General features: G+C 37.6%; 1 protein-coding gene across 11 annotated transcripts in view; it reads left to right on the top strand.

Annotated features, from left to right (window-relative positions):
* Nucleotides 1–17,594, top strand: part of PLCH1 (phospholipase C eta 1) — a 208,656-nt gene that overhangs the window by 179,364 nt on the left and 11,698 nt on the right. For all 11 annotated transcript variants that reach the window (XM_011379273.2, XM_023524242.1, XM_011379263.2 and 8 more), the window contains 6 exons: nt 5,472–5,543; nt 8,395–8,489; nt 10,585–10,682; nt 13,485–13,664; nt 13,759–13,866; nt 14,893–15,017. In XM_011379273.2, the coding sequence (XP_011377575.1) occupies nt 5,472–5,543; nt 8,395–8,489; nt 10,585–10,682; nt 13,485–13,664; nt 13,759–13,866; nt 14,893–15,017 (678 nt within the window). The remainder of the gene's footprint in view (nt 1–5,471; nt 5,544–8,394; nt 8,490–10,584; nt 10,683–13,484; nt 13,665–13,758; nt 13,867–14,892; nt 15,018–17,594) is intronic.

The raw sequence follows: 17,594 nt of genomic DNA, 5'->3' as shown, positions 1-17,594 counted from the left end.
TTCTACATTTCTGAAGTGGAAATGGCAGTAAGACTTTATAAGGTTCTTGGGGATTGAATGCAGTCGTAGTAATTATTACTTAATGGGATTGGTGTGTGTGGGTGGGAAGTACCAAAATGGTACAATGAGCTTGACTTATTGACTTATTAATTGAGAAAGGATCAAATTATAAAAGCAGTGTTGGCTTGAATGAAGGGTGTGTTCTAATTGATTCTGTGTTTCTTAGGGGAAATCATTTCCACTGCTTAATTCTTTGCAGAATAACGGAACCACTGAGCATCAGGTGGAATCTTGCATAAGGAAAAAACTGGAGTCATTGTTAAAAGAATCTCAAATTCGAGACAAAGAAGATCCTGATAGTTTCACAGTGAGGGCACTACTGAAGGCCACGCATGAAGGCTTAAATGCACACCTGAAGCAGGTATACGATTCCCCTTTGTACTTGTCCTTTGACAGGAAAAAGAAAGCATATCATACTTCATTTCTGATCATTTGCCATTTGTAAAATGCTTCTCCAGTTTCTTCCATATCTATGAAAATCTATTGCGGAATGATATGAGAAATAGTTAAAGTTAGATGGGTGGGTGAGAATGACAGGAGGAAGCCTACTGACCCTGGACTGATCTTCCCCATGCATGCTCAGGTGAGCAAAGAACCTCAAGGCCGCTGACTATGGCATCTTCCCACATCTCCATGTTTGGTCAGCCTCCGTGCCCCATCGATATCCCTTCCCAATGTGTCTCCCATCTGTCTGCTTCTCTCTCCATGGCTGTGTCCCAGTCTAGGCCAGTGTCAACTCTCACCTAGACTTCTCTTGCCCTCTTCAATCTAATCTCCACTCCGAAATCAGTATGATTCTTTAAAAACGCAAATCTGATCATGCCACTCTACCGTTCAAAATTCTTTGGTGGCTTCCTATTATATTTGGGATAAATTACACTATTTAATCAGCCTTTTAAGGACCTGTACCATCGCATCCTTGCCTACCTCTCCAGTCTCAGATCTCTTCAGTTTCCCTGTCGCACTGCCTTCCACTACTGTCATACCAGCCATAACTGTCTGTATGCCTTGGTCTTCCTCACATCACATTTCCTCTGCCTGAAACACTCCATTCCTACATCCGTTCTAGCTAAGTCCTATGTCGTCTTTTAAATTCTGGCTCCAATGTGATATTCTAAATGAGTCCTGCCTTGACCCTTGGGTTGTGTTAGCTATCCCCTTTACATTATATCTTTTCTGAGGTTTTTAAAACACAATTGCAATTACTTTCGCTATGTCTGTCAATAGACTAGACTATATAGATTCTGGGAAGACAGGAAGCATGTCATTCTTGATAATCATTGTCATGTTCTGACTTGTTAGTGCTTGGGACGTAATGAGACCTTCATAAATAGTTGTTGAACGAATGAATGGTTTGGGCTCTGCCTGACTCTTTTACTCTGCTTTCCAATACAAATCTCATAAATGGGCAAGGAGAAAGGATAGGGGTTTATCGGTGTTATCATTGCAGGACACTGAGGGCATTTATTCTGGACCAGGGAGATCCATGTGGTCACCGGCTCAGCTAATCGCAGACTTCTCTGATATTACTGCCTGTCCTCTGTGGCTCAGGGCTTCCCAGGCAGGGGAAAAATCATATGGGTGACCACGCTTTGGTCTAAGTGACCACTTAGCATTGGTGATTTCTCTCTAGACCCTATAGAGGTTCAGCGATTCAACCACGAGTTTTTCTCAGGTCTATTTACTTTCCAAACATAGGGTATCTAATTCACAATGGTTTAAATAATGAAGAAAGATGTTGGGTTAGGTAAGTGGCAAGTTTATTTACAGAGTGGCTTTCAGGGAAGGCTTAATCCAGAGGGTCATCAGAGACCTATCTTTCTGCTCTAACTACCACGATTAGTCTGGTTCCCTTTCCCTTGGTGGTTGCAAGGTGACTGCCTGTTTCTTAGTCCATGTCCAGAGAGGGTAAGATGGTATGTATGTCCCATTCAACAAATCAGAGTTTGTGCTGAGCTCTGGTTGGGCAGCCATGGCTTTGGGTACATGTCCTTCCTGGAACAATAATTTGGCAAGAGTATAGGATAATATTGGCTTGTTAATGTCAATGAGAACTTAACCCCTGGAACTGACTCTGAAACTGCATGTTATAGGGGATAGAATGAAATATTGAGGAGGCAACCAAAATGTCAATTACAGCATCACTGCCCTTAGTTTATCATACAATTTTGAATTTTCTTAAAACTTTCTATAAATAGTTTCTTCTTCTCTTCCCTTCTTCTCCAGCCACTTATTTTCAAGCATACGAATGTCTGTAAAATTATATTCTATTAGTCCAGCTTGATATCTGCTGCTTATCTCAGTGAACTCTCATTAGCTAATTTGAGCCAATCATTTCCCTTTATGCTTTTGAAGAAGTCTTCCTTCTATCCTAACCATTCCAGTTGGGAAGGCAACAGCAGATCTTGAAGATTTTGGAGGAAACAAATCAAACCCATCTTTCTTTTGCTATTCATGGAAGAGATCCTAATGATAATTTCTCCATCAGGTAAAATGATAAGGGACCTCAAATTTCAGAGATGTAGTGGAACAAAGCTCATCCTCCTTCTTATTTTTTACTTTCTCTTAAATCTGTGTGATTGCAAGAATATATTAGACTTGTATAAAGTAAGGGAAGCCTGTGACTTTACTAAACTGGGCTGGAAAGTGTTGAGGTTTTTAATACTGCTGTTGTATACATTTTTAAAATATGGTTTGGGTTCGATGGGCAAGCAAAGACAAGTTACTGTTGAGATAAGTACATCTGTGTCAGATGCAAATGCATATTGAAATCCAAGGATGAGCATTTGCTGTGTGGTTCAGGGCAGCATGTCACTCTGGCCTTCTTCTTGGATCATTATTTAGCAATGCAGTACTGTGTTCTATTTCTGCTGTCTTTTCCTTGGAGAGCCCTGAAGAAAAATAAAGATCAAGTTCTCATCCTTTAAGCTGGAAGAACTTAGTCGACACAAGAAAGAGGCCTTCCTGCTTAAGAGTTCTTGAATCCACTCCTCTCTGTAAATACCAGTGGTGACTTTCTGGATAGCTGTAATTATTCCCAAACTGGAATTTTCCAGCTCTCCTACTGTCCTGCCCCCTCCAGTCTCTCATTTACACCACTACCACAGTGATATTTCAAAAATGCGCATCTGACGATGTCATTCTCCTGTTTTAAACCATTTAAAGGACCTTCATAGTTTGGAGGGTGAAGTTCAAATTTTAAGATAGAGCCAAAAAGATTCTTTCTCCATGTTCTGGCCCTAGCTCTGACTCGTTTACCAATGCACAGATGCACAGGTACACACATACACACCCAACTTTCTTTGTTTCCTTGTTTTTAGCACTTGGCCTTTGTGTTTGCTGTTTCCTTGGCCATAGCACACTTCCCCTTCATCATCTCATGTAGATAATGTCTTACCCATCTTCCAGCTTCAGCTTGTGCATCATGTTCCTTGAAAGTCTTCCTTGATTTTCGAGTCTGCGTAGGTGGCCTTCCTGTGCTATCCCACAGTGCTCTGACCTTTCCCCATCATAGTCCCATTACAGTGTGTTGTAGTCATTTGTGTCTACCATCAGGCTACAAGCCCAGTGGGTACAGAATCTGTGTCTCTCTTGTTTGCTCTCATCTTTGTGCATATGCCAAGTTCTTAGCACAGTCTTTGATCCATGAATTCAACAAAAGACGTGGTGCTGATCCTCAAGGAGAGCTCAAGATGGAGAGGGAGATTTTATATTACCCTTCTCTATAAAGAGCAGGTGGGTAGGGGAGTGGGGTGAGCCCCCAAGGAGACTTAGAGCTACATAGAATCCCTGTTTGATCACCAACTAGCTTTGTAACTTTGGACATATTATTTAATGTCACAATATTTCAGGGTTTTTGTTTGTAAAATTGGAATTTTAATCATACTTATTGCCAAGGATGGTTATATATGTTAAATAAGAATATATATCATGCACTTAACAATCCTTGGGGCACAGGTAGGTGCCTACTAAACAGGATGACCATATATTTCAACTTGCGTGGGACAGCCCTGTTTTATACCTATTATCCCAGTGTAATTATTAAAAGTGCCCCATTTCACTCTTTAAAGGGTCCTGTTTGGGACAGTAAATGACATGATCCCCCTACCAATAGATGGGCTGTTAGAAGTAGAAAAGAACTCAGAGTTAATTGGTTCACTCCTCTCCCATTTCACAGACAAGAAAACTGAGGTTTAAGATAAGGGACTTGCTAAAGGACATGTAGCTACTTGGTGACAAAACTGGGCCTCTTAAATTGGAGAACAGTCTTACTTCTGTGACAACATCTGACTACCTTCTTCATTCCAGGGTTTTTGAACAGTTAATAATCAGCTTTAATAGATCTGCAAAGGCAGTCAATATATATAAACATTCAACTAAAATTACCCTGTTCCCCCACCCCCCACTACCCCTTCAGCATTTTCTGAACTGCCTCTTTCCCCAACCAATTCTCAGGTTTTCTCACTCCCCACCCCAAATTGCATCTTCGATTAGTCTCTATGGATATATGTAGATGGCCTCCCTGGCCTTTTGACTTTAAGTGGTTTTGCTTACCCACATTTATTCCATTTATGTGGTTATCTCTGTTTCTTCTCTGTTTAGCTGGAAGTCTTGGGAGAGGGTGGCCTACTGGTCTTTCCTTAAACCTTGACATTAGTAGTGAACCTTCTAGTACATACTCTTAGGGATGAATAAGAATCTAAACCCTTTAGTAAGGTGGCCTTTCTGTCACCTAATGAGAGAGAGGCTTGAACAAGGAGATCTCTAGGCAAGAAAATTAACCAATGTGAGGAAAAATTCAGAGGCTTACCAAACCACAGAGGGAATTATTTCAATGAACAGGTAAGCTTTGCTGTGGTTTACTTAAACAAAAACAATGTTAATTACTTTCCTCATAGATATATTTGGATTTTATTTAATTTTAATGTTTTACATTCCCATGTAGCAGTATTCAATCAATGTGATTACTTTTTTTTTTTTTGCAACAGAATTGGCTCTTAGTGACTTGGCCATTTTTCAAAATTAAATCTACTTTTAATAGAAGATAATTTTATCCTCACTCAAAGATTCAAAAGAAATACATTCTGCACTGTGGAGAGCCTTGTGAACAGGCACTGGATGGGCCTGCACAGCTGGGCATTGTTGAGAGGCCTTGACCCCAGCTTTGAGAGGCTGCTGGCAGTTCTTGTCTCCTGGCTGGTGCCCCGGCCTTGCCACGCCAGTGTCCCCCTCTCTCGAGGCATACTCCTATCTTTGGGGTAGTGGAGGGGTGGACCAAGAGGAAGTGAGCAGGACCTTTTGCTTCCTACCGAGAGGCAGAAGGAGAGAAGGTCCCCCTGTTACTCCACCAGAACAAAGGGAAAACCAAAAGCAAAGAAGCAAAATAGTTATATTATGCTTTGTTTACTCAGAATCCAGAGGTGAAGGAAAGTGGAAAGAAATCACATGGACGCTCCCTCATGACCAATTTTGGAAAACATAAGGTATGAATTAAGAGTGATAAATGTGCGTAATTCAATTAATTTAAATTAAATCTAGAAGGTAACAGGAGAATATCATCATGACCAAAAACTGAACAACCAAAATGTTCACCTTAAATAGGTCTCCAGAAAAGGAAAAGGTTGACAATTAAACTGCTTTGAAATTTAGGAATTCCTGTTCATCAAAATTATCAAAAAATAAGTAGTGTACTGGGAAAGAATATTTTCAATACATATATCCAGCAAAAGTCTTGTATCCTGAATATATAAAGAATTTCTACAAATCAATAAAAAAGACAAGTATCCTAAATTTAGAAAAAAAAGTGGGGGAGACAATAGACTTCAATGGCACTTCACAAAAGAAGATAACCAAGTGGCTAATATGGAAAAGGTACTCGCCCTTATCAATCATTTGGAAAATGCAAATTAAAATGTTAATGAGATTCCGTACACATCTACCACATTATCAAACATAAAAAGACTGACAATACCAAGTGTTAGTGAGGATGTTGAGCAACTTGAACTCATACACTGCTAATGGGATTGTGCATTTGCAATAATACAAATAGGAAATCGTTTAAATGTCTGTTAACAATAGAAGTAATAAAAAATTGTGGTATATTTAAATAAGGGAATATTTATCAGCAATGAAATTGACAAAATTACAACTATCTACGATAATATGATCTTTATAATTATGACATTGAGCAAAAGAAGCCAGACTCAAGAGAGTATATATAGTTTGATTCCATTTATATGAAGTTCAAAAACAGGCCAAAAAAATCTATAGGGTAAAGTCAGGCTAGTAGTTTGTTACCCTTGTGGAGAAAGTAATGACTGAATGAGAGAATCTGAAAGCTTTGGGGGGCAGTAATATTCCATTTTCTCATTTGGGTGGTTTCATTTGTGGAAAGTCATCATGCTATGCACTTATGATTGTCATACTTTTCTAAATGTATGTTACTCTTAAATAAGAAGGTAAAATATATTTTATAAGTAATCTGTTTTAGGATGGTGAAATTTATGCTTAAGGTTTCTGTAAGGCCTTTTCTTGTACTTTAAGGGATGTTGTATATGGTATTTCCTGCCCCATCAGTAGGATAATTTATTATAAGGCTGGAAAAATAGTGATTATAGTAAAAAACTGAACAACCAAAATGTTCGCCAATAAAGACTGGTTAAGTGAACCATGATTCATTCACATAATAGACAATTATGCAGCCACTAAAAAATGATCACTTTAAAGAGCTCAACATGCAAAACATTAAGTAAAAGAGAAGGATGAAAACTTGATTATATGGTACGTTAACCACGATAAGATGTGTCAAAACTGTATGTGAAGAAAATATGTCATCATTTCTCCAAGTATTATCCGACATTGGTGATTCATTTTTTATTTCTTTTTGCATTTTAGGTTAATAAATAAACCTTAAAAGAGACAGATTTATTATTGTGACATCTCAAATTACTAATTATAAGTAGAATTAGAGAATATTTCATTTCTTGATTACACCTACTGATTTAAATTAAAATTATTTTCCAAACCTTTTAGGCAGTACTTTAGCTACTATAGAATTAGAATTTATTATGCCTCATGTCAAAAGGATAAATGTCCACAAGACTATTTATAGATTATTTTAATAAATATTGGTAGTATTTTTAATTGAAAGTTAATATTATATAGCTTAATGACATTTCGTGTCATCTCATTTAATCATCACAACAATAATAATCTTTTAAAATAGATGTTTTTGTCCTGCCCTTTAAAAAACACAATAGGAAGCTAAAGAGGTTAGGTAGTACCAGTGTGATGAGAAGCCAAGATGGAACATGAGGTCATCAGATGCTAGGGTTCCTACATCATACACACTGAGGTTTGTGAGGCATAAATAACTCTTGAGAAGGTTTCAGAGTAAATTGGCACCTCGCTGTGAGTGCAATAGAGTTAAGTGTATATGTGCCACTGGCATAGCTTGGTTTTTACTTGTTGAGTATAAGAAGGTGACATGGTCTTGTGGTAATGTGGGCATGGAGTTCCTTTCCTTTTTTGAAGCCATATTCCTCAGATGTACAAGGTCCTCTGTCCAAAGTTCTCACCTTTGTGGAAGCTGTATTTTTGGTGGCCTGCAATTACTAGGGTCCCTCCCCAGCATTTGAAGTACGTGTTGAAGTATGTGTTGCCAAATATTGGGGTTATCTCCAGTGCAGTGGGGATGAAAATGTTTTTATGTCTAAAAGCTAATCAGTCCAGAAGGCACCAGATCTGCATCCTTTCAGCCTGAATCCTGTGGGTAACAGTTTTCATTTGGCTGCTAGAAATTAAAATGGATCAGACCTCTAAAGAGCAGTTTGATATGAATGATTATTTCAGTGCATACTAATCAAAAGTAGGAAAGGTAGTTATTCATTCGAGAAATTATGACTTGATTGTTTGAATCAAATCTGTCTTTTATAGTTCAATAGGAATAGTGAGCTTCCAATAAAGAGGACATTTTATTTCTTAGAATTATTTAAACAGACTTGACAAGATTGACACTACCCCTCATAGAGACCTTTGATATATAACCTAATAAGGCCTTTTTAAGACCTATATTTTGTGTGGCTTAGAAGTCAGTTTTAGATCATGAAACCCTCAATCTTGCCTCAATATTACAATTGGGCCATAAACATGCTTGTTATTAATGGTGAGACAAGCTGCAATATTTATCATTTTTCCCCTTCAATTTATTTTCCGTGTGTGTGTGTGTGTGTGTGTGTGTGTGTGTGTGTGAATTTTAAAGCCCAGTCCATTCTCTGTATGTTGTAGATGTACTTGGTATAGTGAGTTGTTAAATTAATGTGATTTTTCTGACAGAAAACCACAAAGTCACGGCCTAAATCTTATAATATTGATGATGAAGAGGACACACAGCAGCAGAATCCTGGCAAGGAGACTGGCCAGCTATATAGGTAAGAAAGCATCTCCATGATTCTTGCTCAGACTTCTTGAGCTTCTCCATCTCCATTAGCCTGACTGTTTTAGTTGTCTGTGTCTAGACAATCGGAAGACAAGGTAAAGTGCTCATTGCAGTGGGACCCATAAAGATCAGCCGGGTGTGAGATGATCGTACGTGTAGGCGACTTAGATTGTGCCTAGTGCATAGTGTCTTAAGTGCTGGCTGTAGCAGTTATCAGATTGACGGTATCTTCAGAGATGAGAGAGTGACACATGAACTTGTACGGAGGGCTCTCGTAGGAGACTAAAGGAGAAGACAGATGATACGCACATGTTATGAGCCAAGGATCTGAGATTAGCCAGGCTTCAAAATCTTATTCCTCCAACTTTACTGTGGGGCAACATAGGTTCCTCATTTGTATCTGTTTCTTAGGGTTGTTGTAAGGGTTAAAGGAATAAAACTACTTAGCCTGATAAGCCCTCCCCCAATTAACTAAGTGATCAAAAATATTAGCTGCTGTTTTCTTTGTTATTGCCAATAGAACTTGGGGTGAGTGAAATATTTTTAGAACCCAAATTGTGACACATGTTCTCATGTAGGATTTTCCGACAGTTTATGCATTTATATAGTAAGTCTCGCAAAGGAATGTAAATTGTATCATAGACAAACACATGTACCTGCACACATGTGTGCCTGTGTATGCATATGTGCATGCACACACACACACACACACACACACACACACACACATACTTCCCCCACCCATATCCCTGTGTTTTTATTGAGAGACTGAAATTAAATGAAATTAGAAGCATAGAGGTCCTATAGGAATGGTGGCATGTACTGTTTGATTAAATTTTATATTAGAATATCTATACATAAAATAGTAACTAATTATTAAGGGCAAAGGGATGTGTGTGGTACCCTACCTTAGGATATAGAAAATTTAATTTGTAGTTACAGTAAAGAATATAAAAGGAATAGGATTACCTTCCAGGAGATCTCTGATGTGAATGTCTCAAATATTAAGTTTGGGAGAGCCTCAACTCTGAATTATACAGCCAGATAAGAGCCAGAATTTTAAGAAAGCCATGGTAATCTTAACGTGTGCAAACAAGACATCACTACAGGTATTACATGAAATCATGTTGCTATCCTGCTCTTGAATTAGAGATTTGCCCATAATAGGTATCAAGGCCTAAACATCTATGATGGTGTCCTTTTGGTACTTCAATAAACTAATCCACTCCCAGGGTAAGGATTAAAAAGAGCTAACTTTATGCAAAATTTCTCTATATTCCAGGGTGTCTTGGAGTTTTACTTGTAATTTATAGATATGACCTTGCATTGATTTATAATCATTAGCCCTTACAACACCAGATTTTCACCAGTGGCTATAGAATTTCCTAATTATATGATGAAGAAAGAACGTGAACTCTTTATTCCCATTTATTTTATACCTGTCTATGTTCTTGTCTTCTTTCTTAGAAAAATGAATTGTTAGTGCATTTTAGCTTTAATTCTTTTATTGATTATACATATGTGTGTGTGTATGTGTGTGTGTGTGCGTGCACATATATATATATATATATATATATGCACATATATATATATACATATCCATACATATATATATATGTATCATGATGGTAAGGGACTTTGTCTAATTTGTTCACTGTTTATCTCCAATAGGTGCTCAATAAATATTCATTGAGTCAATAAATCTATATCAGCACTAATTTCAGAACATTTTTATCACATTAAAAAGAAACTACCATTAGCAGCCACTCTCCATCCTTTTCTCTCCAGTCTATGGCACCGAGTAATCTACTTTCTGTCTCTATAGTTTTGCCTTCTCTGGACATTACATGTAAATGAAATCACACAATATTTGTATCTTCTAAATACATGAGAAGAGACTGTGATTCTTGCTAAGTGGTGAATGAAACCATGATTAGGATATTGTGGTGAAAAGAATGCTAAACCAGGAATCACACTTGGGTTCTACCCCTGGCTCCATTAGGAGCAGAGAGGGAAGGTGGAGTAACCAAAAGCCCAGACTTCTTCCAGCTCTAAAATGTCATGAGTCCCGGGTGTGTATTTCACAGGTTGGGTCGCCGAAGGAAAACCATGAAGCTCTGCCGAGAGCTCTCCGATTTGGTGGTGTATACAAACTCTGTGGCAGCACAGGACATTGTGGATGACGGTAAGGACTGAGTATTTTTTCTTCTGGATAAACATTCTTAAACTTCTTTGTTGATTGCTAATTAATCTTTTGCTAATCATATCATCAGCATACATTTCTGGAACTGGGTATAATCCAACTTGAGTTGCCAGGAAACTGATTGCCAGTACAATGCTTCTAGCTCACAAGGAGGGCTCTATTGATTACTGTGGATGCCTGATTGTCTGGAGGTCAGAGAAATAAATTTCCTACAGGGCAGAGGAGGACTTTATTGTTATATAAAAGACAAATTCATCAGACAGAGGTCTTTCTTAGTTCTTGAACTGTGGACACCATACCTGGTTTGATGGCCAGGTAAATAGATTGCCATTCCCAGTGGGAATGACCGGAAGAAGAAATGAACTGGCTTAAATATCACCTTGGAATGCCCCATAATTACTTATTGGAAATTTTTACTTTAATGAAAATAATTAACAAAAAGAGCTTTTTAACAAAAAGAGCAGAAATTTCGGAAGCATTGACTTTTTCACTGATTGTCACCTATCAGTTACTATATATCGAGTTGGGAAATTCTAGTCACAATTGTTATTACTCTGAGCTTTCCTGCTAGTTGCTCTTTTTTACCTTTGTCCTCTTCCCTTCTCATTTCTATTTTGTTCAGTTAATTAATGTTTATAGAAATAACACTGTAGTCATGTGGCTTTTCGAGCTACTTTGAATTTTAGTAGAAGTTATACGTATATCAGAACCTCCCATTTTCTCAATAAGTCTTAATGAAGGAAAAACAACATAGTGGTGAGCCTTATGTCCTCACAAACCTCCAAGATTTTCCTTCAGATCTCTTTTTTCCCCCACTCCATGAGTATGTGTTTTTCTATCTGCAGACTTCCTTCTCTTTGGTGTTGGTTTCTTCTTCAAATGGTGACAAGTATAAAAATTTTTAGTTAATTTCACATGTGAGAACATGATAAAATGTAGAAGTCTTAGCAGGTAAACAACACATTTTTAGAATAACTGCCCACAGCTAGAAAATAAACCTAGGGAGTGGTTTGGTATATTTGGTTTAGAGAAGTATAATTTCTAATAAATGTATTAGAAAATCATAATCCTTTTAGCTTAATGGAAAATAATATTGAGTATTATTTTAAAGCTCTTGAACTTCAGCTGTTTTTGTCTTTTGTGGGTTTTTTTTTTTAGCCTTAAATGAACAATAGAAAATAAATGCATGGCTTATCTTAATGCAAAGCAACTCAACTTCATTAATATTTTAATTGATATGTGCCTAATTAACAAGGTTATCTTAATGACAGTGGTATGCATATTTACATGGAGAGACAGAGCAAACAATGCTACTGATTACAGTGCTGCTATATCTGAATGTGGCTTTTCAAAAAGACTGTATTTTCTCCTATCATGTTCGAAGTATTCCTTATCAAAATCCTCAAATAAGATCATTTTTAGTACACTTGAGATATGCAAAATATGTTAATAAGTTATGTCAATAAAATATATAAGGAAAGAATTTATATGAAGCGAATCATCAAATTAAAAATAAATTTTCTAATTTCTTGCCTCTCACTTCTATTTAGGACTATTCCAAGTTCCAGCTCTACAATATAACTGTTAGGCATTTGGCCAGCGTTTAATATCTAAGGCTATTCAATTCTGAAGACAACAGGGGCCCTGGGAGACTGTGTGCTCTAATAAACATGCACAGTCTTGATGTAATTCAGGTCATTTGGCCCGGCTAGACTAGTTCTACTCCTTGGTTTCACAGGCCATATCCCACAGTCTGGGTTCAGACATATCTAGCTTGTCACAGCACACCAGTACACATTGGAATGAAAGTGAGGCTCTGGGCAAGTTTAGCCTGACCTCTAGCCTGACCTCTTCTAGCAGGTCTAGAAGACATATGGGTTGTTGTTTTGGGAATTGGGTGTGTATTTTTGCTGAAGGCATGGGATTGATGAGGTTATTATGCACACAATGAAAAAGGTGAGATTGGGAGAAAGCGGTAGGATGTTAAATACCTGGAAGTTGACTCTATCATGACCCCAGTCTTGTACTCCCTTTGCCCTGGATTGACCTCTTCTGATGATGGTCCAAGCAGAAAATTTAATATAGGCTTCTTGTTCTTTTACATCCCTTTATTTTTTTCCGTTGTTTACAAACCTAGGTTAGGTAGATGATTGTTCTTGCTTCTGAAGCTTTATTCTTTATATAATGCTCTTTTGAACTCTTTATTATTATTCCTTTCTCCTAAACAGGTTTTGACTGATTCCATAGTTCTATTAAAACTAACTTTAAATCTCAATTTTTCTTGTTTTGAATTGGTTTTCTTTATTTTCTTGGACCCCAAATGCTATTAGTTAATATGTGTTTCACATGTTTGCTTTTTAGATGAATGCCTTCAATGAATGTCTCCCTGTTATCAGAACTAAGTTACCTAGATACTTTTATTTATCCATGACTGTCTGTATATTTGGCAAAGACATTCTGTGTGAATTATGCACCTAAAAATAATTTTCCTGCCCACTCTGTTTATACTAGCCAGATAGACATAAATTAGTGAGATGGTTGAACTCTTGGGAAACATGGGACCTCTAAATAGGAGTTATCCTAGCACAGCTCTAATTTGGCCCCAAATTGCAAAAGAGTCTCAAGAATAGAATTATGGGTCTTTCTTGGTCAGGAGCTGCTTCTACATGGGTTGGATTCACTCTTTTGCTCTGCCTTTTACTATGAGTATAAACTGACTTCTGTGAGTGGCGTTTTCTTTGCTGTAGTTCTCACTTGTCTTTTTTCTTTATTGAAAACTGCCAGGAACTACAGGAAATGTGTTATCATTTAGTGAAACAAGAGCACATCAGGTGGTTCAGCAGAAATCAGAGCAGTTCATGATTTATAACCAAAAACAGCTCACGAGGATTTACCCCTCGGCTTATCGCATCGATTCCAGTAACTTCAACCCTCTGCCCTACTGGAATGCAGGCTGCCAGTTAGGTGTGTATGTCTCCCTTGGGAAGGAGTGGTTCTCTATAGTCTTGAGTCTATGCTGATGTTTTGCCTAATTCTTTCAAACTTTGAACTTGCACAGTGGCACTGAACTACCAGTCTGAAGGGCGAATGATGCAGTTAAATCGAGCCAAATTCAAGACAAATGGCAATTGTGGCTACGTCCTCAAACCCCAGCAAATGTGCAAAGGTGTGTGTTAATTTCATAGTCATATACCTGAATGCAGGTGACTTCTTTTGAAGGAGCTCTCTGGAAAGTGCGATACCCCAGTGTTTTGCAACATGATTTTTTAAAAAAGGGATAGGTTAAGGTGTTGGAATGTAAATTAAAACTCTTGTCGCACTATAATATTTAGAATGTTCTCTCCTGAGGTTACGCATGTGAAGAGGGACAGAGGTAGCAGTGGCTTGTCATCTGAAATCCAGTGCCTCAGCATGGTAGTCATTGGGCATCACTTATCTATTAGACTGTGTTCTAAGGTTCTGAGCCCTACCTTTCAGAAACTCTTAAGAAGCGTGAGTCAGAAATCTGAGACAATTAAAATACCACCTGAAACAATTTTATCAAGCCTTTTAGTCAGTGTGGTCCAATTACAAAACAGTGCTAACAAAAAAGAAAAGCTAACGTAGTGTTAGATCAAAAAACACGTTCTTTTGGTTCTGTTCATTAAAATTCTTTTGAAATTTTCCAAATTGGATTTTTAACAATTGAGGCAAAAATGTGTTGACAGATGGGTCTTCAGGATTTTATAAAGCATATTTTCTTGCTCTGCTATTTACTTAATTTCAGACCTTCTTTCTGTTTGTTATATTCACTGTATACCTGAGATAGTTTAGGTTAGAAATTATTCGGATCTGACATAACTGTTTGCCTTTTCTATACTATTGACATTCAAGAAAATGTTCCTCTTCTTCCATGCTACAGTTGATACTTGCATTGCAGACACTTGCTTTAAATTGGCCCATTCTTCTGCCTTTGGTAAAATAAATTCTAACAAAAACCTCAGCTATAGAAATGCCAGCTGGCATCAGCTTCAGGCAGAAGTCACACTGATAGTTGTGCGATAATCTTTTTGCTCTAAGAAACACTGTAGTAACTCAGAATTCGTTGTTTCTTTGCTCTACAAGTTTAAGCTGTATATGTGTGGGTACATGCACACATGTGTTTTTCCATGCCACCAGCCTTAGATTTTAATGTCTACTTTACTTGGCTTAGGTACTTTCAACCCTTTCACTGGTGATCCACTTCCTGCCAACCCCAAAAAGCAGCTCATCCTAAAAGTGATCAGTGGACAACAACTCCCTAAACCTCCAGACTCTGTGTTTGGAGACCGAGGAGAGGTAAGCCACGTACGACCAAGTGGGTAATTATGTGATTATTTTTTTTGTGTTTACATTTCATCTAAAATGTCAATTCTGTGTGTGTGTGTGTGTGTGTGTGTGTGTGTGTGTGTGTACATGCGCATGCGCACGCATAAGTTAGCACTGACCTCAGCTCACCAGATATTAACCAGCTTATTGGCAAAGCACACGCACGTCCTTCTGGATTGCAGTGCATCATCTATTTTGGAGACATGAGTGCATGTAATTTAATTCATTATGGCACTGGCAAGGCTGACATTGGGATGCAAATAACAATTTTGTTAATACAAACATTGCATAGGGGTGTGTCTTAACTTTCTATCCACATTCCTCATCCTTTCTGAGCCCCATCTCTGCTGCACACCAGCCACTTCCTCCTGGCCACATGCTGACTCTTGTCATCACTTGCTGCACCTCTGTAGCATGATTTTAAAATGTCTCCCTCTGTAACTATAGCTTCCTGTCTTTCCAGAGCTTTTCTTTCATTTTTCCCATTACACCTGATCTTGGCCTCAGGTTTCTTCCTGCCTCTCAGCCCCTCCTGTGTTCATATCCTTCTTCTCAGGAATGGCCCATCGCTTCAGACTCTTTGCCACTCACTCCCACCTGTTAAACCATCATTTCCAGGTCTTCCAGCTCTGCAGTTTGGCATCACCATAAACTCTTTGTCTCCACTTTCAACTGACCCGCAGTGTTGTGTTGCCGTCCCAGCCTCATTTTATCAGCCTACTGTATATTTCCAGCCATCTCTCTCCTCAGACATTTATTCTCATCACTTTCTTTCTCATCTTCAACAGATGGCACCATAGCCTACTCCTCAGAAAGTAGGAGCTTCAGATGGGACCATTTCTTCCATCTCTGTTGCCTGCAGCCTAATCCAAGCCACCATCATCTCATATCCGTCTGCAGTAGCCTCCCAGCTGACTGGTCACCCTGCTTCCATTCTGTTCTCCTGTTAACAGCAAGAGTAATTCATTTTGGCAGTACCAAAAAATTTATCCTCACCTCTTCCTCTTTTCTTTTCTCTTCCTTCTTTGTCTACAAAGGAAGACTCACTTTCTATATTTTCTCCCAAACTTTTTATTTTGAAACATTTTAAACCTCAGAAGAGTTTCAAGAATAGTCAAATGAACACCATATTTCCAGCAATCATTAAATTTTGTGACATTTGCTTTCTTTTTCTTTTATATGTATATGTGTATGTTTGAGTGTGTATATATGTATATACACACACATATCCACATGAAAGAGAGAAAGCAAATGTCAAAATTTAATAGTTATATATACACACATATGTATTTATGCATTTTTCTTTGTAGTCATTTGATGGTAAGTTGTTGACATGATGACCCTTGACCCTAACTATTCAGCGTTTATCTCTTAAGAACAAGGACATTCTCTTGTAAAACCAAATATAACAATGACACTCATGACATTTAATATTGGTACAGTAGTATTATCTAATATAAAATCTATATGAGATTTTCCCCAATTGTTTCAAAATTGTCCTTATAGCTTCCTTTTTTCTTTTTGTATTCAGGACCCAATCAAGGATCACACATCGCTTTTGGTTGTCATTTCTCTTTGGTCTTTTAAAAAATCTAGAACAATTCTCCAGCTTTTTTTGTTTTGTTTTCATGATACTGACATTAAAAAAACAATGTCCAAAACAGTTAATTCTAGAATATCCTCCAATTTGGATTTGCCTGATTGTTTCTTCATGACTAGAATCAGAATAAATATATTTGGCAGGACTGTTACATGTTGTGCTCTTCTCGGTGCCTCTCATCAGGAGCCACACGATGTCATGTACCCTGTGATAAATAGTGCTATGTGAATAAGGGGGTTTCTTCCAGATGTTTTTCATTGTATGGGTATCTCTTTACCTTTGTAAGTAATACATAGTCTGATAGGGACTGTTTTTCTTTTGTAATGAAAATAACATCCAACCTCCTTATCCTGGCTTACAAAGTTCTTTATCAGGAAATTGTAACTTTTTTTGAGCTATGGAACCCTTTGGTATCCAATGAGGCCCATGGATCCCTTTTCAGAATAATGTTTTTAAATACATAAAATAAAATAGGGCTACACAGGAAACCAATTATATTGAAATTTACTTATCAAAATATTAAAAACAGGCAAATATGTATATCTATTAATGCAATAAATAGCAGGATCTGTAAGTAGGTCTAATAACTTAGAATTTTAAGTCGTGATAAGTATAGATGCTACATGGAGATCTCTGTAACAATAATAATATGACATGAAAACATCTATGATTTCTATCAGACACAAAATTACAGTACTAATACTCCTATACTGTGCTTTAGTCAAGCCTAATGAAAATAAATATAGTTTTTTACCCCATCCAGGCTCTCTGAAATCTCAGCCCATGATCTCCCATATTCATATTTCTGAGAATGAAATTACAATTTTTCTTGCTCCAGTAAGAAAATTGTCATCTTTAATTTTCACCTTTTTTTTTTGCTCTCCACATCTGATCAATTACAATCTTGAAGGTCTTCTGCCTCCCAAATCCCTCCCAGTCTTGCTACC

Source organism: Pteropus vampyrus, unplaced genomic scaffold (assembly GCF_000151845.1).
Source record: "Pteropus vampyrus isolate Shadow unplaced genomic scaffold, Pvam_2.0 Scaffold12, whole genome shotgun sequence".
Lineage (NCBI taxonomy): Eukaryota > Metazoa > Chordata > Mammalia > Chiroptera > Pteropodidae > Pteropus > Pteropus vampyrus.
This window is presented reverse-complemented; position numbering and strand designations above follow the sequence as displayed.